The sequence below is a fragment of the Melopsittacus undulatus genome, chromosome 11, assembly GCF_012275295.1.
Source record: "Melopsittacus undulatus isolate bMelUnd1 chromosome 11, bMelUnd1.mat.Z, whole genome shotgun sequence".
In the NCBI taxonomy this organism is placed as follows: Eukaryota; Metazoa; Chordata; class Aves; order Psittaciformes; family Psittaculidae; genus Melopsittacus; species Melopsittacus undulatus.
This window is the reverse complement of record NC_047537.1, coordinates 22,523,196-22,548,663: the sequence shown is the minus strand read 5'-3', so window position 1 is coordinate 22,548,663 and position 25,468 is coordinate 22,523,196. Positions and strand designations below refer to the sequence as shown.

At 48.5% G+C, this 25,468-nt stretch overlaps 1 protein-coding gene across 2 annotated transcripts in view; it reads right to left on the bottom strand.

Moving 5' to 3' along the window:
- Window positions 1-25,468, bottom strand: part of MAP2K6 (mitogen-activated protein kinase kinase 6) — a 54,231-nt gene that overhangs the window by 23,904 nt on the left and 4,859 nt on the right. For both annotated transcript variants that reach the window (XM_034067504.1, XM_013128306.3), the window contains exons 2-7: window positions 7,185-7,251; window positions 6,215-6,263; window positions 3,922-4,035; window positions 3,018-3,137; window positions 2,172-2,288; window positions 1,637-1,688 (exon numbers count right to left, since the gene is read on the bottom strand). In XM_034067504.1, the coding sequence (XP_033923395.1) occupies window positions 1,637-1,688; window positions 2,172-2,288; window positions 3,018-3,137; window positions 3,922-4,035; window positions 6,215-6,263; window positions 7,185-7,251 (519 nt within the window). The remainder of the gene's footprint in view (window positions 1-1,636; window positions 1,689-2,171; window positions 2,289-3,017; window positions 3,138-3,921; window positions 4,036-6,214; window positions 6,264-7,184; window positions 7,252-25,468) is intronic.

The window sequence follows — 25,468 nt, the reverse complement described above, 5'->3', positions numbered from 1 at the left end:
GCTCATCGGGGCTGAGGGCATCTCCAGGGGATGTCTGGAGCAATGGCAAGTCCCCAGGTGGATGTGGTCCAAGAGAAAAACCATAGGGAAAGGATGAGGAATGGCCAGGAAAGGGTGAACAGGAGCAGGGGAAGGATGGAGCAGTAAAATGAGACAAGAATCAAGATTTCAGAAGTGGCCTCTAATTTTAAGGACACCAAGCTTGAAGGCAATGTGAACAGCAGCAGGCGTGTGGGTGCTCCACACCTTATGGAAATCAGGCCAGTGTCTCATCTATTTATTACTGCCAGATTTATCCGCTTCCCATCACGGCCTTATAATCCTTGGTGTGTTCACACTTGCATCACGCTCGTGAAGGCAGTTAAAATCACCATCAGAAAGGGAAATGAGGGCTTAGGAAGAAGGTACAGCAGGCAGTCACTCCCTGTGAGGTCAATACCAGATGAAGTCTCAGCACAGTGCAGGTAGCACTCTCTTATCCCAGCACTGATCCTCAAAAGGCAGCAATCCTTCCCCTGTTGCCACCCAAGGATAAGAGGTCTCTTCTGCAAGAGGGTCCTCTGTCTATGTGTTGTAGACTATTAAACAGCAGTGCTGAAACACCATCTGAAGCTGCTTTTGAGACCTGCCTATTTGAACTGGATGATTTATAGTTCATTAACATCTGCTCTCTAATCAGCATTTTGCATTCAGAAGCTTCAGGTTGCTGAGATCCTCACCCATCTGTTACTATGCTGAAATAAGACGATTTTCAGTGGGAATCAAACAAGTAAACAGAAATCCAGAAACCGAGCAGCATTTCCCACCTACTGTCAAGGATACAGAAGGCAGAAACAACCTGCAGCCACACACAGAATGTACAGCAGGTGTCTGCAGCATAGAGCTGAGCTCTGCTCCTTCAGATGCTCCTCTCCCTGGCAGTACACACTTCAGAGAGGGCTTTTTCCTCCTCACGACATCAAAAATGACCCTTTCAAACTATAGGTGCCAAGCAGCAACAGTTTGGGTTCTTGCTAAGAGTGTTCACAGCATCTTTGAGATGCTTTAGAGGGGAAGATGTCAGAATTCTGAGTTTTAGGAGGGTATTTAACTTCACTTGAGGCTACTTTAGGTATCACGCTCTTCTGCCCCACCAGTGCTTAGGGAAGCTCACAGAGGGGGATGCGGATGCTTAGATCCCTACATGAGGCATCACTCTGGCATCTCCCACTGCACATCAACATGGAGCCATCAAGCTAGGGGAGAAGCCTTCTCAAACCTGATCCAAAGCCCACCCAGGTGAGGAGGAGAAGTACTATTTAATATTGCAGAAGTGCTAAAGCAGACCATGGATTTAGATTGTGCATTAGGGAAATACAACCCAGGAGGATAGAGCCCATTCTGTGCCTGCACTATCAGGGAAAACATGGGGACCAGCATGCAGCTTTCAAAGAGCAACCACAGCAGACACTTCCTCTGAGTAGGTTTTGCTGTTCATGAGGTGTTGGGGGAATACTGTTGCTGCCAAAGGCCCATTTGCTCTTAGGTATTTTGGGAGCCCTGTGCCTGGTCACAAACCAGCCCCTGCAAGGCTGTGAGCACATGGTGCAGAGCAGACAGACACCAGCATGGCCATGGCTGTGTGCTTGTCACTTACCTCTGTGGATCACGGAGAGCTTACTGTGTAGATGTTCTAGTGCTTTTACGATCTGAAACAACAAAGCTAGAGTGAATCACAGCTGGCAGCACCATGAGGAACAGGAAACGCTATCTGGCTTCACCCACCCCATCCTCACCAGATCTGCTTGGAGGAAAGGAATTGGATCTCCCACAAGTCCTGCACCACCACAGCAGCTTGAGGTGATGATGGGTACCCAGGGATCTCCCAGGACCCTAATGAGAAGGCTAAAGAGTTGCAGGGCCCTTCCACACCTAATGCTGTGCCATCTCTCTATTATGTCTATAGGCACATTCTGGCTTACTCATGGCTTATACAAACCATCACCACAGGATGAGATACCAGAAACCAGCTAGGAACATCCATGTGGGCTGGCCCATGGACCACGCTCTTCCTGGTGCAAATACAGCAGGGAACTTGGGTCATATAGAAGTTGGCTTAGAAAATGAACACCCTTTCCCTTCCCCTTCACAGAGACACTAATCCCACAGCTAATACTGATAATAATACTCACAGAGACAGCTATTTTCCCCAGGATGTCCTCAGGAATCGTCAGGCCTTTGTCAATGACGTGCTTGTAGAATTTGTCCAGTGAGGTATCCATCAGCTCCATGCAGATCCACACATCTCCCTGGAGGATAAAGCAAGCAAATAGCTGCTTACTGGCATGAAGCATCCTTTTCTTTCAAGCACAAAGGTCTCCTTTGGCACTTGCCCTTTGCTGGCCTGTTTGCCTCTTCCCTGTCTTTTACAACTCACTCAGTAACACTGCACTGGGCTTTCTCTGTCCCTCTCCTCCAGCTGGAATTAAGTAAGTGGTGTCCACCTTCATTACCATTTAGAGGTAGTGCAGTGATTTAGGAGCCCAGAAAGTTATCGGGACTGAGGCTCCTCCATGTTCAAGTCACTGCAATGGCTCAGAGAGCACAAGTTCAGCTCTGCAGAGTTATGCTAAAGCTCCTCAATACATCCTGCCTTCCAGAGCTTTCCACATTTGTCCTCCATGGGGCTTTCACATTGCAAGTCAGGACAACATTAACACTAATGGACCAGGCTGTGTTGGTGTCCTCAGCACCGGCCATCCCCATCACTCAAACTCACTACCAAGCCCCAGCATCTCAGCACAGGGATCTCAGACATGCTTGGCACTAAGGCTTGGCTGCCTCTTCCTCACATGGGACCACTTCTCTCTTTGCTCAGCACGAAGTAACTGTATGTAACAGATCCTTAGGCCAGGACTAAGCAAATCCATATTGCACCACATCTGGATGGAGATTAAATCCCTGGCACTGGGAGGGAGTTTAGGCATGGGAATTCAGAGCCTGGGAGCAGCTCCAGTCTGATCTCCAGGATGCCATACCTCTCGGAAAAGCGCCCCATAAAAGGTGACAGTGAAGGGGCAATCTACCGTCCTCATGGAGATATCCAGATCCATCAACAACCTCTTCTGCTCCTGGCTGTTCACTGTGGCTCGGATCCGCTGGAAGACGAAGCAGTTTAGCATTGGCTGTAAGCACCTCCATACCACAGCCATACCCATGCTGTACCTTGACATCGCTCCTTAGCACACCTCTTTGTGTTACCCTTCTCAACACCTCTCAGCCCAAACTGCAGGTGATTTTGCTCTTCCCTTCAAACACCACTCTTTGCAACAGCCAAAAGTCACTGTGGCTTGGGAGAGATGAGCAGTAAGCAGCTTCTAGGCTGGTGAAACCTGTGACTTTTGGAGATGCTTTGGACATCTATTTACACCAGCAGACTATGGTGATGTCTATTGCATGAGAGAGGACTCCAGCCCTGCACCCAGACCCCACAGCTTTGGGAAATGGGCATTTCCCTGTCTCCCAGGGAGGAAAATTATCTTATGCGATTAAATTTATAGCACTCCACTCTTTACCATTACAGTTAATGTGCAGAGCCCTGAATCTGAGGGTACATGTGCATTAGAAAACATGCATATTTACACAATGATGGCAAATAGCTTGTAAAGTCCTAGTGAAAGCAGGAATATCATAGACATAGGTGCCTGCACTGCAATGCTGGAAACACCCTGAGCATCCTGCAGTTAAAACACATCCCTTTTCTTGGTTAAATGGCCCAAATCGACCTCATCACTCCTTGCCCCTGTGCAGAAAGAGGATGTCATAAGGAAAGCAGTAACTCAATCAGGCATGCACCAGAACAAGTGACATTAGACATGTGCACCAAGGAGAGCATCCACACACGACAACGCAGACAGAAAGCACCTCGGAGGCTCACTCTACCTTCACTGCCATGATCTGCCCGCTCGGCATGTGCCGCATCTTCTCCACCACCCCGTACGCACCTCGTCCCAGCTCGGAGATGGGCTCCAGGTCATCGGCTTTCACCTCAAAGTTCTGCGAGGGAATAAAGCATCAGCACAGAGGTGGCTGCTGTGCATGTCCACTATGAAACACCCTTAAAACCCAGCCCTGCTTGGCAAACAAGGTCACTTCTGTGCATCTCCCTCCCTGTTGGTGTTAATGAAGCTAGAAACAAATCATGGTCCTCAGAGGCTGCCAGGAGATCAACTACAATGTGGTCATTAGCAGAGTTCTGATGAGGATGTGCTTCCTAATGACACAAACAGGAGCCTGTGTTGAGGAGCATCCTGAGAATGGTGGGCGCAGGAAGGACCATCCCATCGATGGGATGCTCCCCTCAGCACCCGAGTGCTCATTCCACCCCCTTCAGCTGCAGCACTTTCAGCATCCCCATCCTCAGAGGGCTGGGATGGAAGACACCACATCAGCTTCATCCCTAGGAATCACCTTCAGGCTCGTACTCCTTCTGCCCTCCCACAATCACAGAAGTATCTCTGTGTTTTTTAAGGCCTGTAAAAGCTTCATTCTCCAGACCTGTAGACAGGCCACATACCAGTGAGTGTGCCCCACTTTTAAACCATGGATGATTTATTTTCTCTCACATCCGAGATCTCTTTCTCCTGGCCTTACACAGAGGGTGACTTTGTTTGCAGCCCCGCATCCTACCCTGCCCTTCTCCCTTCTGCTGTGATATTGTGCAGCAGCTCTATTTTTTGCTTCGTATTATTTTTGGATGCTTAAGAAGTGCCTTTGCTCCTGAACCCAACCATTCTGTTTGCCCAATGCGCGACCACATCACTCAATCATCCTACAGAAAGACATGGGTTATAATGAACCAATTCACAGTGTAAATCCCACACTGCTTTCTGCCGGCACAGCAGAAATAAACCCTGCAGCCTCAGCTGTGCTGGCTGGGGATGCCACAGCGTGCAGGGCCACACACTGCATTACTGTGCCATTCTCCATCGCCTGCAGAAGGAGCCCTGGCTCAGCTCTGTGGAACAGGAGGGACTGAAGCATCTCTGCCTGACACTGCTCAAGGAGATCCTCTACAAAGAAGCACTTTGATTCTCTCAAGGCCACTCTTCAATTTAGCAGTAAAGGGAGAAAATGGCTTTCCCTAGGGATGAAATGGGAGTGTAGAAAGGCTGGTGCATGGCACATGGCTGGAGGGTTAGGGAAACCACAGGATGCTAGTCCCTCCGATAGCCATATATCCATGTCTGTCAAGCTGAGCTCTGGGTTGTACGAGTGCTTTTCTCTTTGCACCATCCAACACAGGCTCTCTGCCTCCGTGCACGGAGCCTTTTTGGAGTGCCTGAGCCTTTCCTCATCCCTAGGACTGCAGGGAAGGAATGATTTCCTTGGAGCAGGAGCCTGCTCTAGCAGCAGGCGTTTTCCCTGCCTCGGTGCTGCTCCATTCTGCTCCAGAGGCATCTCATACAGTTTCCACCTTCCAGCCCCTGCTCCATGCCAGGGACAATACAGAACCCAAACTGAAAGGAAAGCATCCCAAGATACAGACATTACAAATCACTATCAGATTAGCATTTCACTCCATGCATTAACCCGCTGATGCCAAGGCCTATCTGTACACCTAACACATGTACTGCCTAGCTTTAAAATGCTTTTATGAATGCTGCTGGGCTGTTTTCTCCTATCAAAAGAGCTGTTTTGCTTTTTCCCTGCTACTTTCTCAGACCATCAGGTGACTGGTTCCCATGCTGTCACAAGGATTTGCTTCCAGGACAGGAAGATCTACCCTGAATTAGACTCCTGATGAGATCGGCCTTCAATATTAGTGAAGGAAAATACTTTGGATGAAGGCTTTAAATCAGCAAAGGAACTGCAAAGAGGATAAAAATCTGCTGTTAGCAATCCCCTCGTTTCATGATTGTTATTTCCAGCTGGAATAATGAGGCAAGGAAGGAATTTCCCAGGTGGAAAGCATGAAGGTGTCACAGGATGCAAAGGGTGGATGTTTGGGGACACATTCACCAGAGCAGTGACAACCAGCAGGTCACTCTTCTCAGCTTTGACTCATCCAGCAACTGCCTTCCATTTCAAGCTTTAATAGCTGGTGCTTATTAATCTGCCTTTATCTGTGGGGCTGAAGTTAAGCAATCCCACAGGCAGCCAGCACCAGAGCAGCCAGCCCACGGTGGCCACCGGTACCCACAGGTCTCCTTCTCACCACAACTCCTAGTCTTACCTCCTCACCAATAGAGATGCAAGCTTTGGAGTCCAGATCTCTGGGTGGCCTGCAAAAGAGAAGGGAAAGGATGTGAAATGTTCCTTACAAAGATCTGGTTTCCCTCAATGGGTAAATACAACCTCCATGGTCGCCCAAGCCATCCCCTCACACCTTCAGGCCAACAGCCCTCGCAGCCTAAGCAGTCTCCTAGCTTTGCAGGATCAACAGGTCCAGCCAACATCCACAAAGTCACCCCAAAAAGGGGTCAGGAAGGAAGCTGCTGGAATTGGCTTTCCTCACATCCAGCTTCCCCATGCAGGAACCCAGAGAGATTCATTGCGAAAGGGAAGCCAGGTGCAAGCACCAAATCTCTGCCAGGCTGTATGAAAAATGGATTAAATGGGCATAAAGGTCTAAAACCTCTGTAAATGATTACCCAAGTCACACAGCACGGGTTAACAGGCCAATAAAAGCCAGTCCTCAAGGAAGCAAGGAGAGCCAAGCAGGCAGGAGCTGCACAAATGGCCTTAAAAACACAGGGATTTCTTTTGCAAGGCTTGGTATGTAGGGAAGGGGATGCATTTTTATGCCCTGACCAAATGGATGTCATTCAAACTGGGTGGTCTAAGTGCCACACCAATTAAAATTGGGTGCCTATGATGATTTTTCTTTTTCCTGGGTACATCATTAAGCAGCACATGAGACATGTCCACAGGCAGGGATGGGTTAGGGCAATGGGCTGAGATCCCATGGTTATACCTGGGGCTACAAGAGAAATACAAGGATTGTTAAGCTATTATCCTCCTTAACGATGCCAATATTAACCCAGGCATTTTGCCCCTGTTCCTTGCGAAGGGTCCCCATTATCCATAAGGGTCCCTGTTACCCCAGACCTACAGGCTCAAGCCCTTGCAGCACAGGCACAGCAAAGGCTGGAAGGCAGCTGGGGCTCGTGGTTTCCATTCTGCCTTAGTGTTTGCAGACTTACGTGGAGCTTGTCTGTGGTTGCTCGAATGCTTCCTTAGGAATTTTCAGCCCAGGGTTTCTCTTCTTGCCTGTGAAACAAGAAAGAGGCAGAATTAAAGGTGTTTTCCTGTTGTTGTTGCTGTTCGGTTGTTCAGGTTGAATGTGCAAAACACAGCTTGTCTATATTTGTTGACCTTATTTAACATAAATGCCCGGCCAGGCTGGTGGTGCTGTCTCAGGGCACAGAGTTCAACACATAAAGTGCCTTTGTTCAGTAACGCTTCATGTAGACCTGCAAGGTCTGGCTGCCAGCTTGGTACCAGCAAGCAGGCAAGGGCTCTGGCAAAGGCAGGCCATGTGAAAATGCAGAGTGAAAGGTATTTCTCCTTCATCAGCCCTATCCACATAGAATCCCTTAAAATGTTCCTTAGGTTTTAAACCATTCCAGATCTTGCAAACCTTGGCAGGAATAAAGACCTTTTTACAGCTGGAAGTCCAGAATCAGATCCTGATTCTGTTTCAATGGATGCTTCGCCTCTCGGTCATTAAAGTTGTGCAAACCCAGCAAAAAACTAAAGTAGAATTAAGTTTGCAAGCTTCAAAGCCATTTGTTTCTGTTCACACTGACCAGCCAAGCTTCTCTGTGCTGGATGGAGCTCAAGCTCTGAAGCAGTTCAAATGCAGGCTCTCCTGTAAAGGGGATCCAAGCCATCACAGACTTGGTCCAAGCCGGCATGACAAACACAAGAGCCAGGCAGACTATAGAGAAATACAAGAGCCTTTTTATGGCTAAACATATACAGCCACATTTCAGCACAGGGTTTTGAATTCATGGGTAGAATCACCTGGAAACATAAGTCATGTCACCAAAACCCAAGGTAAACATCTGCTGTCTGCCTGTGTAATAAAATCTCTGCTCCCCAAAAAAGGCACAAGCATCTAATTTAGGCATTAGACATTTTTAACCTAACAACTTATATCAATTACAGTCTTTCTTTTAAGCATCAGTTTTACTCTCTATTCCCAACACTGTCAAACTTTAGCTGTACATTGAGTTTGTCTCTCCTTTTGACACAAACTCATGCCAACAGATGTCGGTGCACACCAGTGCCGGAGGGATGCTAGTTCAAAGTGCAGGCACCCAGAACTGGAAATGACCTTTCCAAAGCAATCAGTCAATTCAGATGGACAATTCCTTCCTTTCCCAATCTTTTTGCCTTGTCTGCTCCAAAAGACAGGATCCTTTAGAAGAGTCATTCCAGGATGAGACAGGCAGCAGCAACACAGCTGATAACCTCATGGGTAAAGCACTTATTGCAAGCCATGGTGCACACTCACTGTTGGGACCAGAAATCAACAGAGCTGCAAGTTTAGGAAAGGAAAGGAAATAAGCAAAGCCAATTCTCTGCTCCAAGGTTCTTCCAGCCCAACACAACAGAAGGCAAATAAAAGAAGGAAGGTCACCCAGAAGCATTAAGAATAGGTCTCGGTTTTCCCAAGAGGTACAAGCTGGTCTGTAAGGAAGTAAGAAACACTCTCAGAACAAGTGGAGGCATTTCCATTTAGCAGAGCTGTTCTTTCACCCTTTTCCTTCTAGCTTTCTCACTTGCACTACAAAGGCACAACAGAGAAGCAGGCTTTGATGTGCCACATGCTCCAGATACCCCTTCCCAAGCCGTGCCAATGCACATCGGATCTGACAGGATGCTAAATGGGTACCGGTGTTCTTGATGTTGTCATGTTTTAGCTAAAAATGGGATCTGGAAAACACAGGTCTTGCAGTGCAGGCAGACAAAAACCCTGTTTCTGTGGCAAGGCCTAAGTCTGCCATCCCAGCAGCATCTCTGTCTCCAACAACCCACCTGCATTCTCTTGTGGTTCAAGCAAACAACCACGGGCACAAGAAAGCTCCATCCTGATTTTGCACATGGAAATCAATACCCAGAGATTTACTGACTTGCCCATGTGAGCAGGATCTGTCCCTTTAGCTCCAGAGCTGAATTCCTATTAACACTCACCAGCCGTCTCCTGACATACATCCACACTGCCGCAATGACATTCACACAGCAACCAACATCAGAAGAGGAACAAGCACAGATTTCCTCTGTTCTTTCCCTATTTCCCTTCATGGATTTCCTCACACAATGCCATGCGCTGCACCTGAACATCAGGAACCTGCTCTCAGCATCGGGAACATGAAAGCAAACCTACTGGAAACAAACCTAAGCTGCAGGTGAACCAGAGCTGGTTGCACAAGCATCTAACGTCCCCATGGCTCACCAGCAGTGTCAGCAGGAGAAGCAGGGAGCACAACACCAAACCCAAATAAGCATTACAAACCTTCCTCCTGCTGAGGATCTGCACTTTGGGGAGTTTATTTTCCTCGTCTCTTCCTCACGGAATACAATATTTTGAAACTCTGCCATTTTTTGGAGGCACAATCTGTTCACATCCTCCAGTTGCCAAGACACAGACACGGTTTAATGCTCTTTGGGGTTTTCTTCTCAACAAAGAAGAAAGCAACAACAGCAGCAAGGATGAGACATGGATCTCACGACGGCACCAGAAGGGATTGCAAATGGGATTGCCACAGACAGGACTCGCACCGGCAGCTCCTGTGGGATAAGCACTGCGGGGGGATGCGGGCACCTCCGCACCAGCTCACTGCATGGGTATTTGATGGAATGCGATCAGGCAATTTCATGCCTCTCATCTGGATCTGGTAAAGTTTTGGAGCTCCTTTTATTACAACATGTAAAAACCTTGATTTCTGGTCCCTCCAACCTTATGGGGACGGTGTCTGCAAGTGCCTTGCAGGAAGCATCTGCAATCCTGGACATGGCACTGCCTTGCAACCAGATGCATGCAGCAGTGCTCAGCATCACTCTGCATTAGGGTGCAGGAGCCAGGTCCCCCCTTGCCCAGCTCCACGGGTCCATACTTGGGTGAGCTTGAGGGAGCTCTTCCCCAAAGGCAAACAGTGATGCTTAGAAGCCTTTTTATCTCTAAGAAAAACCCGTAACTGGAAGCCCTAAGATCAGTTCTCTTCAGTATTAACTGCCAAGCAAGCACCTTGCTGTCAAAATAACATCCCCCAGTTTACCATAGCAGACACTGGCTTTGAAAGATGACGCTGTGTTAAATTGCAGTTTCTAGAGAAAGTCATCTGTACAGGAGCTCAGAATGTGGAGGCAGCTTAATAACATACAAAATTGGATGTTACCTGTTCCATCCACCAGAAAACCAGCATTTTCCACAGTGTTGCTATGAATCATTATTATTATTTTTAGCCTTGTTTCCTGAAGAAAATCACCACGTGCATGTTCCTTGTGGCAAGTGTAAATCCACTGGGCAATTTCAGCCCTTTCTGACGAAGAAATGGAGATTGTAAAGCTGATAAAAATAGGTGTTTAAATAAAGAAGTCCCCAGCTCAAAGGAGGCTGAAGCACAGAAGGAACCCATGGCACACACCAGGCATCCACGTTCAAGATGTGCAGAAGCCCTGTGTGTCTCATACACTAAATGAGGCACAAACCAGATGGGGTCTGAGCATCAGTGCAGGGGGTTCACTGTAACTCCTTGGGATTTACAATAAGGAAAACCCCAACGACCCATCATACAAAGCATGATGTCTAAATGTGGCTCCTTTTGCACAAGGTTTGCTATCCCGGTTGATCAACAGATGGGATCGTACATCTGCTCCCCAGCATCCACAAAGTCTTTCTAATAGCAAAGCAATTACCCACAGTGAATATTGAACTGACTGATGCTAGACATGTTGCCACCTTTAAAAACCCTCTATGCTTTCTTGGCACTGATGAGGACAGCAGGGACACGAGGAATTACCTGCAACACCACCACAACCTGCCCCATGCATGGGCATGGGCTCATCATCGTGTGCTGAGAAGAAGGTGAGGTCTGTAAGCAGAACTGTAACAGGAGAAAGAAAACCTGACTTAATGAAAACACATTAAACACTTCCTTGTGAAGGTCTTAAACCCAGTTCCTGAGGGAGGGCAGAAAAGTCTGACTTCCAATGGGCTTGTTAACCTCTTCCCACCAGCACTGACAGAGCACGCAAAGAGGTTAATGCTGCTCAGCCCATTCCAATTAGGGCAGTATTAAATATTGATACTGAAAATGGAAGATTCAAAGTTTCCCAGCAAAAGGGTAGGAAGAGTAACAGAGGATAACAAAGAAAGGGAAGACAGAGGAATTCACTGCCCACAAACCTTCACTTCTGAAGGAAAATCCCATTTCCCGGTCTCCAGACCTCTCATTGCAGTCAAAAACTTTCTATTATATAATCCGAAGTAAACGGTTCCTTGCCACAAAACACTCCTGTTTCCTTCAAAGGTATTAACCAGTTCTGTCGTTACCACACTTTATTATTAAGGCTGTGTTCGGTAGCCATATAGCAACAAGTTCTTTCAGATAAGGCCTTTTAGCATGTAAATTCACAGGTGGAAATGCCTCTTTCTCCCACTTTTGTAACAGATTAAAATGCCTGGTTTATTATTCCTGTCTTTCCTAAGGATTTCTTGTCTCACCTCTTGAAAGGTTTTGAAAGCCAAATGATCTGCTCTTCCCCTATCAGCTGTACTCAGCTACATCTGGAGCAACTGCTGCTGTAGAAGATGTAGAAAGCTCCTATTTAACATCAGTTTCACACAGGATGACCAAAGAGGAGGAATCAAAGTATTTTCTATCAAGTATTAAAGAACATCTCCCAGGTCTATTATTTGTGCTTGCAAATGGTTAAAGATGAAGGCACACAGAGGGGTTAGAGCTGATACAAACCCATCTTAACAGACATGAGGGTTCAAGGGTGGGTGAAGGACGTGCCCATCTCCTTGGCTCCTCAGTGATTGCCCCGACAACAGCTTGTCCTCAAGGTGAAAAGCCTTTAATTCTGCCCAGAGGAATATCCACTAAGGAATCCCACAAGGACGCCCCAAGCCTAAAGGGAACGGGAAGGTCGGGTGCATCCCTGGAGTCCCCACAGTCAAATACCACCCCCAGACTAAACAACAGCCACTGGGGGTCCCCTGCCAAACTTGTGCTCAGGATTCACATCCATGCAGATAGCAAAGTGTATTTTACATGGGAGCAGCCATGCTGCCAGCCTCTGCTCCAGCTGAGATGGGAATCAAGTCAAAGAGAACACCAACGGGTGTAAACCCATGGACTGGACACTTCTGATGGTTCCAGTAGTATCAGTGCACCTTCCAAGAGGCTGCTTTCCAAAGGTGGTCCCATGTGCCCTTCCATGGGTTGCTACAGCATCTCCACAGCTGTGACCACAGTCCTGCATCACCACTGCCTGCTTCCCATGGGCTTCATCAGTGTGAAAGCCTTAGAGGTTTGCTATACAGGCAGTCAGAGTATGGAATCAGATCATGCCTTTTAGATGTCAATGTCTTTGGGACAGACCTGCAGGTGATGAGGAGGATGTTGTTCATGACAGTGATTTGGGGGCTAATGTGGGCAGTTCCCTCACCACTTTTACCTCCATGGTTGGGTTGCTGGTCTTGGTAACCCTTTGGTAAAGCTGCATAAAACCATGTTGTGCAATGCTCGAAGCAGGGTGCCAGTGACAGTGCAGCTGAGCTGCACCCACCATCCAGTCTGTAGATGCAGAGCTTTAGCTAAGCCTTGGAGGAAACCAAAAGCTAGGTGTTTATGTAAGCACAGTGATGTGGAAGTGACCCTGAAAAATCTCTTTTCCAACCCCTTATTAAACCACAGAAAAATAACTTTATGTGAAATAGACTCTTAAAACCTGATGAAGTTTCAACCAAAGGCCAAGGGAAGAGATGAAGTGGATATTGTGCTTTATTTACCTCTCTGAAACACAATTCAACTGCTCTCCCCTTAGTCCTGTCAATAACAGTGGCAAAGCACCACCAGCCACTCTTCCATCACAGCCATGAGCTGGAGGCAAATGGAGATGCTGTGATTAGGAGCATGGTGCATCCCCTGAGCAGGACAGGGACGTTCCTGCACGTCCTTTATCTGTGTCTGCTCTCGTGGTTGTTTGCAAGAACTCCTTGGAAACAGCAAACTTGAAATCTGTTTCCTTAACAACTCGATCCAGGGCTGCTCGAGAGAAGGGAGCTGCAGGATGGGGCTTTATCCCTCTCATTTGGATGCTGTAGAGCTGCCAGCTCATTTGGTGGCCACTGGCACATCCAGGTCTGTGCACACCTCATTGCTGCCTGCCCTGTGCCTGTGTCCACACTGCAACTCACACCTTTATGTCTCAAGAACTGAAGCATTATCTATTCTTCCTCCTGTTTTCCCCCCGGAACCACAATCTGGGACAGGAAATGGGAAAGGCAAGAGCACTTTTATGACTGTGATGGATTTTGCCAATGCATACTGGAATCAGGATACACATGAAACACTGCACTCATCACTGATCTCCACTTGGACATCAAGCCATTGACCTCAAGCCTTTGCGTGCAATCCTCCAGCCAATTCCTTATCCACTGATCTCCTTTCTGGCTCTGACTGATGTCTGAGACACACTGCACTGAGTGGGGAGAGCCTGCTCCTAAAAACACCTTGCAAAGACTTAACCAGCCAACACATTGCCTCACATGCAGCCAAATTTGCTTTGGCAAAGAGGAGCTGACCTCAGAGCCACAGCCCAGAGGCAGGTACTTTCTTTCCTCAAAGTCAGCCTAAGGAATGAAAATAGAGAGACAGAAAACCCAGCACTTCCATCTGGAAAAACAACAGTAGGAAACCCTGGAACATCAGCACAACGCATGAGCGGATGATGCTGCATTCATCTTCAGTTAGTGGATGATGCTGCATTCATCTTCAGTTAGGGGATGATGCTGCATTCATCTTCAGTTAGCGGATGATGCTGCATTCATCTTCAGTTAGGGGATGATGCTGCATTCATCTTCAGTTAGTGGATGATGCTGCACTCTTCTCCAGTTAGTGGATGATGCTGCATTCATCTTCAGTTAGTGGATGATGCTGCATTCATCTTCAGTTAGTGGATGATGCTGCATTCATCTTCAGTTTCAATCCCCAAGGCTCATGAAGATAAGAACATGGCATGACACAGCCTGGGCACAGTTCACTCAGTGACCTGGATAGTCCCAAATTCCCTGCCAGTACCATCAGCACCCACATTGCAATGCTGGAACTGTAACTCCCCCTCCTGCCCTGACAGTGCCATGCCCCAATGTTTCCCTGTCGCAGGGCTCATCCTGCTCCTCTGACTCAATGCTGCAACCTGCAATAAACCCAGGAGAGGCCCCAATCCAGAGGAGCAAGGCTCCTGCAAGGAGCGACTGAGGTGCACCCAATGAGCCATGTGCCAGAGGTTGTGCAATGCCTGCTTGGATCACAGTGGGGTTATTTGTGTCCCAGGGGCTGTCTGTGCTGCAAGAGCCAGTGTGTTTCCTGACGTGGGTCAGCTCTGCCGAGGCACAAACACAACACAGACAAAGCTCTTCAGCAAGGTAAAAGCACAAGGTCAGTGCTTGGTGCCTGCCTCAATAGCAGCCTCCAGCAGGAGACAGTTTGGTGGTGGAAGCTTGGAACAGCACAGGAACAGAAGAAGGTGAAGCAGAAGAGCTTTGCAATGGGGACTCCAGCAGAGTAATACCTGGATCCTGCCGTGCAGAAGCATACAGAAATGTCACCAAACTGTGCAAACATCAGAACCCATTTATCCACCTTTCAATAAGCTCTGTATTTCTGTAATTCAATTTTGAAGGTAATTTCCTGGTTCAGGCTAATCTCTCTTACTCTGCCCATTTTCTTCTTAACACATCCTGCAGAAGGGCTGCAGGCTGCCATGTTCATTCGTGTCAACATAGAAACCAAGGGGGATGCAATTTCTCCTTATCTCTGTGCACATTTTGGCTATGTGAGTCTGTTTGTCACCCTGATAACAGAGCATCTCTGCATTTTAGAAGAGCTAAGACCTTCTGAGAGTGAAGCGGAAGAGACACTTTGATAGAGATTAGACACAAGATCCTGTGCTAAGACAGGCACTGAACACAGGGACGCTGGGAAAGGGGCAGGGAGCTCATGCGGCTTAGGGGCAACTCTTCACCCTCCTGCAACCCCCACACTAAACACAACTGAGCCCCCCTGCAGCCCTGGTCCATAGCAGCTTGCAGGGAGCATCGCAGTAATCACAGAATCAGAGTGGTTTGGCTTGGAAGGGACCTTAAAGCTCACCTAGAGCCAGCCCTCTGCCATGGATGATGTGCTGAAGCAAGCTCCCACCGTGTTTTGTGGGACACCAACACTCAACACCAGTATGGAGATGGAGGCTGATGGAGGAGTGAGACCACAGGGCTGCACAGGAGAGGGTATGAGGCTTTAGGAGGATCTTTTGCATCCCTGAGCTGTTTCACAAGCCCCCACACTGGCTTGGACTTTCCCATTGCCAGGACCCTGGGCTCCGCTTCCCATCTGGTCTCTGCCCCGATGTGCTCCCTGCTCCCCATTCTAGTGCTAGCATGCAGGAACGCCAGCACAAGAGGAAACGGTGTCTTCAGTGCCCATTTTCACACTCACAGACACATGCTCCCTTCTGATTACTAACAGTTCAGAGAAAACAGGGAGGTGACAACAAACAGCCTTTCAGATAACATCCCTTCCCAGCCCAGACACAGCATCACTCCCATTCTGAGCAAGGGAACAGCACAGGGGCACCCATGTCCCTGCTGCATTGGTGCCAGGACACATTAGCATCTGCAGATGTGACAAGACAAGGCACATCCCTCCCCTGCCATCCTGCACTGCTGAGGCAGCCTTTGCATTACCCAGCCTTTCTCCACTAAACAGATGCAATGCAAAACAGCCCCAGATCCCTCGTGTTTTAGGTGCTAATGTCAGATAACAGAGCTCTGCCTGGCTTGCAGCACAGGGCACAGGAGACTTCAATATTAAAGCCCCTGTTACAACACTTTGGCTGCACTCATCTGGTGTGTGCATCCAGCTGCTTGGATGGCCTGGGGGAAAGGGCACAGCTCCTCCCCAGCACCAGCACCTCTGTGCAAGTGGTGGCAACATCACCCAGCAGGAAAGGCACTGGTTGCACCAGAGCTGGGAGCATCCGCTGCCAGGGAATTCCATCCAGGCTGTCCTGAGCTGACCCCAGCACTCCAGGGATCACCTCCCTGTGCTGGGATGCGATGGAAGTGTTCAGTTCTCTGCTGATTCACATTGTGGTCCATGGGATAAAGAGGGGGGAGAAGGGAGCAGGCACCAGGATGTGCATGCTGTGGTTTCAGCTTTAACAACACAGTCCATGCCCATATGCAGGTGAATTATAGAATTATAGAATATCTGGAGTTGGAAGGGACCCATAAGGATCTCAATGAGTCCAACTCGGAAGCTGCACAAGCCTTGTTTGTGTGTGTTATGTCCCTTCTGCCCAGCACAATGCTGCCACATTGCACAGGGACACAAGGCAACACAGGCTCACAACCATCCTGTTCCCCTTGGCACCTGAGAGTATCAGCCTGAACCCATGGACGTGGTTCAAGCTAAGGACGGGAGAGCAGGGTTGTGAGACATCCCTGGCACCCTTTAGCTGCAGGGAGCCACCAAGTCTGTGCCTTGATGCTCCGGACATACTGGATCCTCCAGAGACTCCTATGGAAGCACGTGCATAAAACCACAAAATGCAGAATTCAACAGCTTGCCAACACATGCCTCCATCTGCAACAGTCTGACAGAAACCCTACAGGGACCAAAGCCTCTTCCCCCTCCTCACCTTGCTTTACCTTAACTAGTTTTCCACCCAACCTAACTTAATGGGAGTGCTCAACCTTCCTCATTAAGCACAGAGAAAACCCATTTCCACTGCTCCCATCACACCATTTACAATGCCCTCAAATCCTGCACATCACTCACAGCCCCAATGTGAGGCTGTGAAAGCCAAAGGCAGCGCTAATGGCTCAGGGAAACCTTATTAGCGTCCAAGTGATGCCAAAAAGGACTTTGCTTTCTGCTGATGAGCAAGCTGCATCCCTCGGGCTCCTGCACCTCCAGTATTCAGGCTGCTGCATCCTCCCATTGCCCTGGGGAAGATGCGGTGGTGGCAAAGATCCCATGGAGCAATAGAGGACATTTGGGGCCTCCTGGGCTCTTCCCTTGCCCCTGGTATCAGGAGAAACTACATCAGTGGAGCTCCGGGCAGACGAGCACAGGGGCAGTGACTCCAGTCACCAGCACATCACGAATCAAAGCCATGGTTTCCCTATGCCAAGGTCCGCTCCCTATCCCAGAGCCTGTTTCCATTGCTGCTTATCTCACATGAGGAAATGCACAGGAATTGCTGTTTGAATCCAACCCTCGTGGGGACTGTTTTCATGGGGGGACTTTGCTGCTCTGTTTTCAAGCTGTCTGCTTGCAGTGGGAGTTTGCTGGAACCAAAACTGGGGAAAAGCTCTTGGAATTCACCCAGGGAACAAAAGGGCTTTTGTGCAGGAGGATTTGGAGGACTCGGCTGCTTCCATTGCCGCTACCTTCATTTCTATTCCTCCCTGCCAAAACCTACCTGCAGTAGTGCTGGAGGTGGGATGCTGCCTGTGCAGGGGGATGGACAGGCAGGAGGATGGACACCTTCACAGGCAGAAGGATGAAGTGTGGTGTGCAAGGCTTATCACAGCCTTTCAGCCAAGCCTTGTGCTCCATGCCCTGGCTTTGTCCCTTGCATAAGGTGGGCTCTGCTCCTCAGTGCATGCAGCAGCACCCTTATACGTCTCCCAAGGCTGCCATGCTGGTGGGTGCTTCCATTGGGTGATGCAGCCCTGTGGATAAGGGGGTGAAGCTCCAATGACCAATGTGTGAGCAGGGATGCTGCTGAGCATCACTCCTGGTATTCCATTTACTTTGGTTTACTTCCCCTTATCCAGCAAGATTCCACCTCAAAACACCAGTGAGTGACCACACGCAGCTATAGGGCACTGAGCAACTCCCCACACAAATACCTAGCAGTTAGCAGCAAATCTCCTCTATCCAGCATAAAAGCAGGGGCCCTGTCTGCAGGATTTGCCTTAAATCCATCAGTCTAGCTACAAACACTTGTATTTCCTAAACTCACTGCTCCCTGAAAAACATGACACAGTGAAGGAGCATCCATCCCTCCCCAGTGTTCTGCAGAGCCTCAAAACACAGTGTTCTTAGGGCAGTAAGATCCCATCTCCATCACCTTGTGGATGTCTTTTTGCTCAAGGTCTCCCTCCAGTTTCTATGTTGCTTTAACACCATCGGAGCACTGGGATTTCCCCCAGCAGATCCCTGTGAGGTGCTTTTAAAGCAGAATCACAGAGCTTCATTCCCCCTAACAAACCAGATCCGCTTCTGCATCCGTTCCCATGCCGAGGGGTGACCCATGCATCCAGCAAAGCAGGCGAGAGGCAGCTCCAGCACCGTGCATCCCAAGCCAGGGCCTCTTGGAGCTGTCAGATGTGCTGCCAGCCTGGAGAAATGCAAATTGCTTTGGAAAAGGAAGGTGACATTCCCACCCGCGTGCTGCCTGCTGCTGCGCTGCACACTCAGATCCAGGCCTGCGGCTCGGGCTATGAAGGTGCTTATGTCTTGATGGTACTTAAGCATGTGCTTACGGTGAGCACAGGTTCCTATTAAGGCTGTATTAAGCACCTGTGCATTAAGGCTGTGCCCCGATTGTTGTCTTGGCCTTTGCAATAGCTGCAGGCTTCAGTCAGACCCACCAAATGGGGCAATCTGCACACAGGCACTGGTGGATGTCCCTCTGTAATTGATGGTGTCCCTTCATCATCACCCTCCCAAGATGCTGCCCCATAGCATCCGCTTGCAAAGCTCCACAGAATCGTAGAACCAACCAGGCTGGAAAAGACCTTTAAGATCATCAAGTCCAACCATTATCCCAGCACTGCCAAGTCCATCACTAACCCATGGCACTTAGGGCCTTATATATGCAGTTTGTGAACACTTCCCAGTGCTGAGGCTCATTCACAATGAGTCAGGAGGCTTCAACACAGGAAAAGCAGGACTTTCCCAGACCAGAGGGTGTGATGGGTCAAGAAGGACTCCCTTGAGGAGCTCAGCAAACCATCCCCAGGAAGGGATGCACAGTCCTTAGCTCCAAACCACTGTTCCCCATGTGCTAATACAGCCCCATTCCTCTGCAGAGAAGCCTTTGCTCACTGAGCAGGATGGTACCCAATGCCTGTCTTGGTGTCATCACCCTCACAGCAGGACAGAATGAAATCCAATCAATACCACGGGGCAATCTGAGGTCTCGTTTCTGTGCTCCAGGCAGCCGCATGAGGCTCATTTTACCCAGCACAGATTTAATTTGTTCAGCATATTGTAAATGTTGGACATTTAAACTCCATCGTTATCAGCCATCTACAACTGCTGATGCACTGCATATAAAGCTTGGGGTTATCATTTTCTGCTCATGAATAAAGGCACCTTAGGACCAAATGAGCAATTTATGTTCTGTAGAGAGAAAACTGCCCATTGATTTGGTCATTTTGCAGTTATACAGTATCAATAACTTTTACAGCTCAATAGGAAGAGAGGAATGTGCCACAAGCCATTGCTTTAGCAAATACCCTCACCCTCTGCAGAAGGTCCCTGATGGGGACTTTGAGGGCTACATCAACCCCCATGGTCTGGCATCCACTGTGCTCCTATGGGGATAACAGCACCTCTGGGTCGCAAATAGTGTCATAGCTGTAGGAGACACCTCCAGCCTGACTTGCTGCTCTCCAGTCCCCAAGTTGTGCTGTTCTTCGGCAGCTGGAAACTGCTTGTTTCAGCTGAAAGTGTCCAACTGAGGTTCATTTTAGGACCACTTTCCTCTTCAGAGGTGCAAATAACACTCAGAAGGATTTCATATTAACGCCTCGTCTCTTCCCAGCGATACGATGCTCATGCTCCATCCTTCACCCTTCTAATTGCCTGCCTGCATTAGAACACCACCACAGCACTGGCATGGAAGGGGAAAGGCTCTTCCTTGCTTAACGCCTTGTCATGGGGCATTTTGGTAAAGGATCAGCCAAATATTGTGATCGGGTTTTCAACACAGTCAGGATTTTGCCCAATCTGCCTTTGTGCTACACCGTCAGACAGCTCTCTTGTTGTGATAGAAGAGCTTATTTTCGTGCCTGCATTAATAAGATGGGATTTTGACAGCTCTGGGCAGTGCAGATGGGAGGAACTAACTCCTACTCCCTCTGCTGGCAATGCCTCACCTAAAATGTGTAGGTCCTACTTTAGAAACACACAGGGATCCTATTCACAGCCAGAAGCCAAAGGCAACTGCAGGGGAACCAAACCCAGGTCCCCAGCACTGGAGCAGGGCAGGAGTCTCCACTGGAACAACCACCCTCCCGTTTGCACTGTCAGCAACAACAGCAGCAGCCCCAAGATACCCCCAGCAGCAACAGCTGGAGCTGCTCCACCACCACTACAGCAGCAGCAGTAAGTCCATCTGACCACAAACATCAAGTCTTGCTCCTGCAACCACTTCAGGTTCTATCTTTGCAGTAAGAGAAGGCTCAAAGCCCTGCATGCAGGATGATGAGCAGCTCATGGGGGTCCAAGGGAAGCTCTTTCAAGCTCAAAGAGGTTTTAGGCACAGGTCAGAGAGCATGAATTGCTTCCAGACACCTGCCAGGAGCATACAATCACTTGTACACCATATAATAAAGCAAATAGGCTGTGATGGAAATCAGCCTTTCCCCAGTTTTTATCATGCAATTTTATTGTAGTTTGGAAAACACATTGAATAAATGCATTATGATGCAGTGCTGGGGCAGAAAACAAGTTTTACCCCATAAAGTGTCCCTTACACAACTGGACACCTATGTTTTCTATCCGCACATGTCCATGTGGATCAAACCCCATCAGGTTACACCTCTCCACCCAGCCTTCTAAATCAGGAGCTGTACATACAAAACCCCCTTTATAAGCCTTTCTGTCAAAGCCTCCATAGAGCTCCCTCTGCGCGGTTCAGGACTGTAGTGTCAGTTATACACACACACATGCTCACAAATCCAGTGCTGCTTTCTGAGCTGCAAGAACAGATAAGCAGAAAGGGGATCAAAAGAGCCCAGGAAAAAGCAGGGTGGTATAGATCATCTACACAGATGTACCACATCCACCCTACTTAACAACCAGGACAAAATACATCCCAAAACCCTATAAATTCTTGTGTGTGTGCTCAAACCCCAAGCACATTCAGTCCCACTGACTCCTGCAAAAGGGCTCCTATGCTCCAAGTTTAGCACGTGCACAAGTTGCTTCAAGATCAGAACAAAACAAAAACCCTATTTAGCTTCTCTTTTAAGGGGAAAAAAGAAGATTCCTCAGACCCCACTCATCCAAATGAGGGCCCTGCTTGGCTACAGCTGCTCTGCATCGGCTCTGATTCAACCTCCCAGATTGCTCCTTGTGTTTCAGCTTCGGTAATGCCTTTATAAAGCAAGCTCCTGGAAAATGAGCCTCCCCCATTGCAGGAGGTGCTGGCCAGGGAGATGCTTGCACAGGATGAGCCCCAAATGCTTGTGCCACAAGGTAAAGTGAATGCTTGTTGACGCTGGAAGCGCTGGCATTGTTCTGAGGTCTGTGCAGGAAGAGGAGAGGAGGAATGCTCTCCTATTGCAGGAAGCTGTTCCAGCCTCTTATCAGACATAAAGCTTCTGATTCCTTGCGGGGGAAGTACCAAATGTTTTTGAGGGGAAGGAAAAAGAGAAGGGAAAAAATAAACTGCATGTTTGGCTATAAAGGAAGCTGCCTTAATGGCATGAATGAAACCCAAGTCGTGCTATGTGGGAGCTTGCCGCACTGCATAGCTTAGGCGGCTACAAGCCGGAACGTGTTACCCTACTGTCACCCCATAGAAACCTGCGGATGTGCAACCCAAAGTCCTTCTCTCTGCAGCCTTGCTTGTCTCCAGACACCAACTTACTATGAACCATCTCTGAATGCAGTGTCTGTGCCGCCCTCCCCAGCTGCCAGGGACTATTTTGGGCTCTCCCTCCAGTTCAGATGCTCCGTCAGGGGCTGTTTCCTGATGTCCTTTCATGCACTGCACTGATCTGCTCCTTTGGTTTATCTGTAAAACTGATGCTTCCCTGGCAGGAATTCAGGTTCTCCATTGAGATGCTCCAAGTTTTAGTGGCAATGAGCAAACCACTGGTGTCCTTGGGAAACATAAGGAAGTCAGAGGCTGTGTAAATGGCCTTTATGGTTCTTCTGGAGGGTGTCTCCCAGAGGACAACGCTGACACATAGAATGGCTCTCTGGTTACATAAGTACCTGTATATATAATGGCTGTGTAATGGCTGTCATGGCTTACTGCATAGCTATGAGTAAACCTCAGTTTTAAGTCTGTTCACTGTGTTACCAGACTTTGTGCTCCATTTGAGCCAAGCATTTCTGGTCTCCAGCCTGGTTCCTCCTGATTGGTTATTAGGGGATTGTGGCTCCCATCTCTTACAGTTAAAAAGCAGGAACCCTTTGGAATACAACAGTATCTAGAGCATTGCCTTTCTTCTCCTTTAATAGGCTACTCTGTCAACCCTCTGCTTGTTAAAGGAGAGAAAAATCTGTGGGCATGCAGTGAAGGTCAATCTTGTGGTTTTTGAAAGCATTTAATTAGGACGGTTAAGTACTGAGGTCTGCTTGGGAGTGAGCTTCTCCATGAAGCATCTGCATCCTCTGCCTGCAGAAACCGACCTGCAAAAGGGGGCTGCAGGTTAAGGCTCTATCTCCATGTCCAAACCTTCAGTGGTGTCTGAGCTTAGGATGAAACCTGTTCCAGATTGCCTGTCCCATTGCTAGCTCCAAAACCTGCATGGCATCTGGAAACTCCAATCAGATCTGTGTCTGCACCTCTTTAACAGCACAGAGTCCCAGCTGGCCAGATCCTGGCCTCCTTGTGCAGGGGCTGGGGTGACCTCCTGCACCCTCAGGGACCCATTAGGGCTGCCAGAAGCCCTGTGCTGTGGCTTGTACTCCTCCTGAGGCATTTCTTGCTGAGTGCTGAGGCTCAGTGCTTAAACAAAGCTGCTTAAGGTGTAGCTTTGCCCAAAGGGGTTTTGGCATTTTGATGATAGCATGTACAATCCCTGTCTTCCCCTTCATCTGGCTGGAAGAAGGGCAAGATGTACTTGGTTGCTACAGGTGTTTCACTCCTTGAATGAAGCTACAATAAATGTCACATATCTGGGCGTGAAGCCCTGGGCAGTGGCATCATACATGCTACAATCACAGGCTGCCACTTCCTTTTCAAAGGGACACAGCATCAGCTGTTTGAAACAAGAAATCAGCTCCAGCCATACAAACCCAAACTTGGGTTTATTCCCTCATGCTTTCGCAGCACTGGAGACCCTAATTGCAGGCAATTAAAGCAGCCCTAGGAAACGAAGGGCTGTGTTGAAATCCAAGCTGGAAAGCATGCCTCTAAATGGGTGCCAGTTGCCAGCGCTGAAGTGCCCCAGGAGAAGGAGCTGGTGCTGCACAAACCCTCCACATAGAGCTGGGGTTAGAAGGACCTTCTCCTCTCCTGTGTCCTGGTTATGTGAATGCTTCACCTCCTGCATGCAGGCACTTGCATGAGCATGCAAATCCAGCAGGCTCTTACTGGGGCTCCTGCATGTGGGAGATGCTGGGAGCTGATGAGGGCAGATGGAATGGAGCAAGTCCAGGGAAAGAAAGCAATCGATGCTGGGCTTGGCTTTAGAATGTTCCCTCTCCCTTTTTGATGCTGGTGCTCTATGGTTTGCCTTTGCCAAATGGGGACTTCCATTACTTTAGAGCTGTCAGAACAACAAAAGACTTCTTTGAGTCATTTTCTGTATCTGACCTTGAATTACTGGAGCAGCAATAAACACCAAGAGCAACGAGAACACAGTGAAGCTGTAATTTTGACATTCTAACTTGCTGCTCAAGTGTCAAATAAGCCCTGCTGAAAACAGGAGTAAGGATCTGACCCCGCTGCAGGATGGAAACAAGCACAAAAGCATGCTGCCTGGGACTTCCACAGCCCAGCAGCCAGATGATGCTCTGAGGCCATTTGGCACTGATAAGCATTGTTTCACTGAGTGCAATTACATATTTCTGTTAGAGGAAAGATTCTCCATCAAAAGCAGCTCCCAAGTCTCTGCTGATTCAGCCTTCATTAGAGGCCTCTTACTGCGGACACACTGAAGGGGTGACTCCTGTGCTTATTTTCTATTGCTGCCTTATCTTTAGCATCTCATCTGCAACTTCTGGGTTTATGTTTTCTCCACTGGTTTCATCTGAGTGCAAGAGAAGTGGATGCTGTTTGGGCCTCAGTTCTTGCAATGGTTTTTGAGCTGCTTGGGTGCAGGATAGGAGAATCTAGCCCCGATTACAAAACTGCAAGCTAAGTAGGCTAACAAAACAGTGACTGCAAGAAACTGGATCAGCTTTGCTCACTGAGGTTTTCCTGCTCAAACGGGGGGGGGGGAAACAAGCTTTCTCTTTGCAGTCTTGCTTACAAGTCTGAAACTCAATGCACACAAGCCACAGTCATTGCTCCTATAGAACTCCAGGGGACAGGAGCCTGAGCAGCTTCAACCCCAAAGTACCCTCCTAATGCAGTCAGATACTGCTTTTACCATGTCCTTACAAATCCAGACCCCTACTTGCTGATGGGATGCCAATCCAGAGCGATGGTCAGCCTCATCTTTGCTAGCACCAGCAGACAAGTGGCTGTTTGGAGCTTCCATACAGGATGCTCAGCATCTGCCTGCAGCATCTCCAATGTCAAGATGATTCAGAAGCACTTAAGCACCCCAGAGACTTCCATTGTGGGATGAACCCTCTAAGATGTTAGCTGGGTATTGGGAATTCCTAGCTTAAAAGGAAGCATAGCTTTAATTTTGGCTTGAGGTAAAAGCAAACCCTACAATTGAGAGTCTCAGGCTTCTCCTCTCCAAACTTCTTTTCACTGAGCAGGACACTTTTGCACTGACACTTGTCACCATGCAGAATACAGGGGATTTGAGGACAAAGAGTGGATATGGAAATTGCACTGAAGGGCCTTCACTGCTTTGCTACCACAAACCATAATATCCAACATGGTCCCAGATCTGCTTTCCTGCTAACATTGCTCTAGCTGATAATGTTCATCTCTTCAGCACTTCCCAGACAGGCCCCAAGGAAGGCAGCAAAGTAACTCCACAGGTAATGAAGCATTTATTTGTTATATTAATTATAGCTCTGTCTGGGTTCAAAATGAACAGAACAGTCCTGCAATTTACCAGCCTCTGGAGACTGACTCAATGCTGTATAATGAT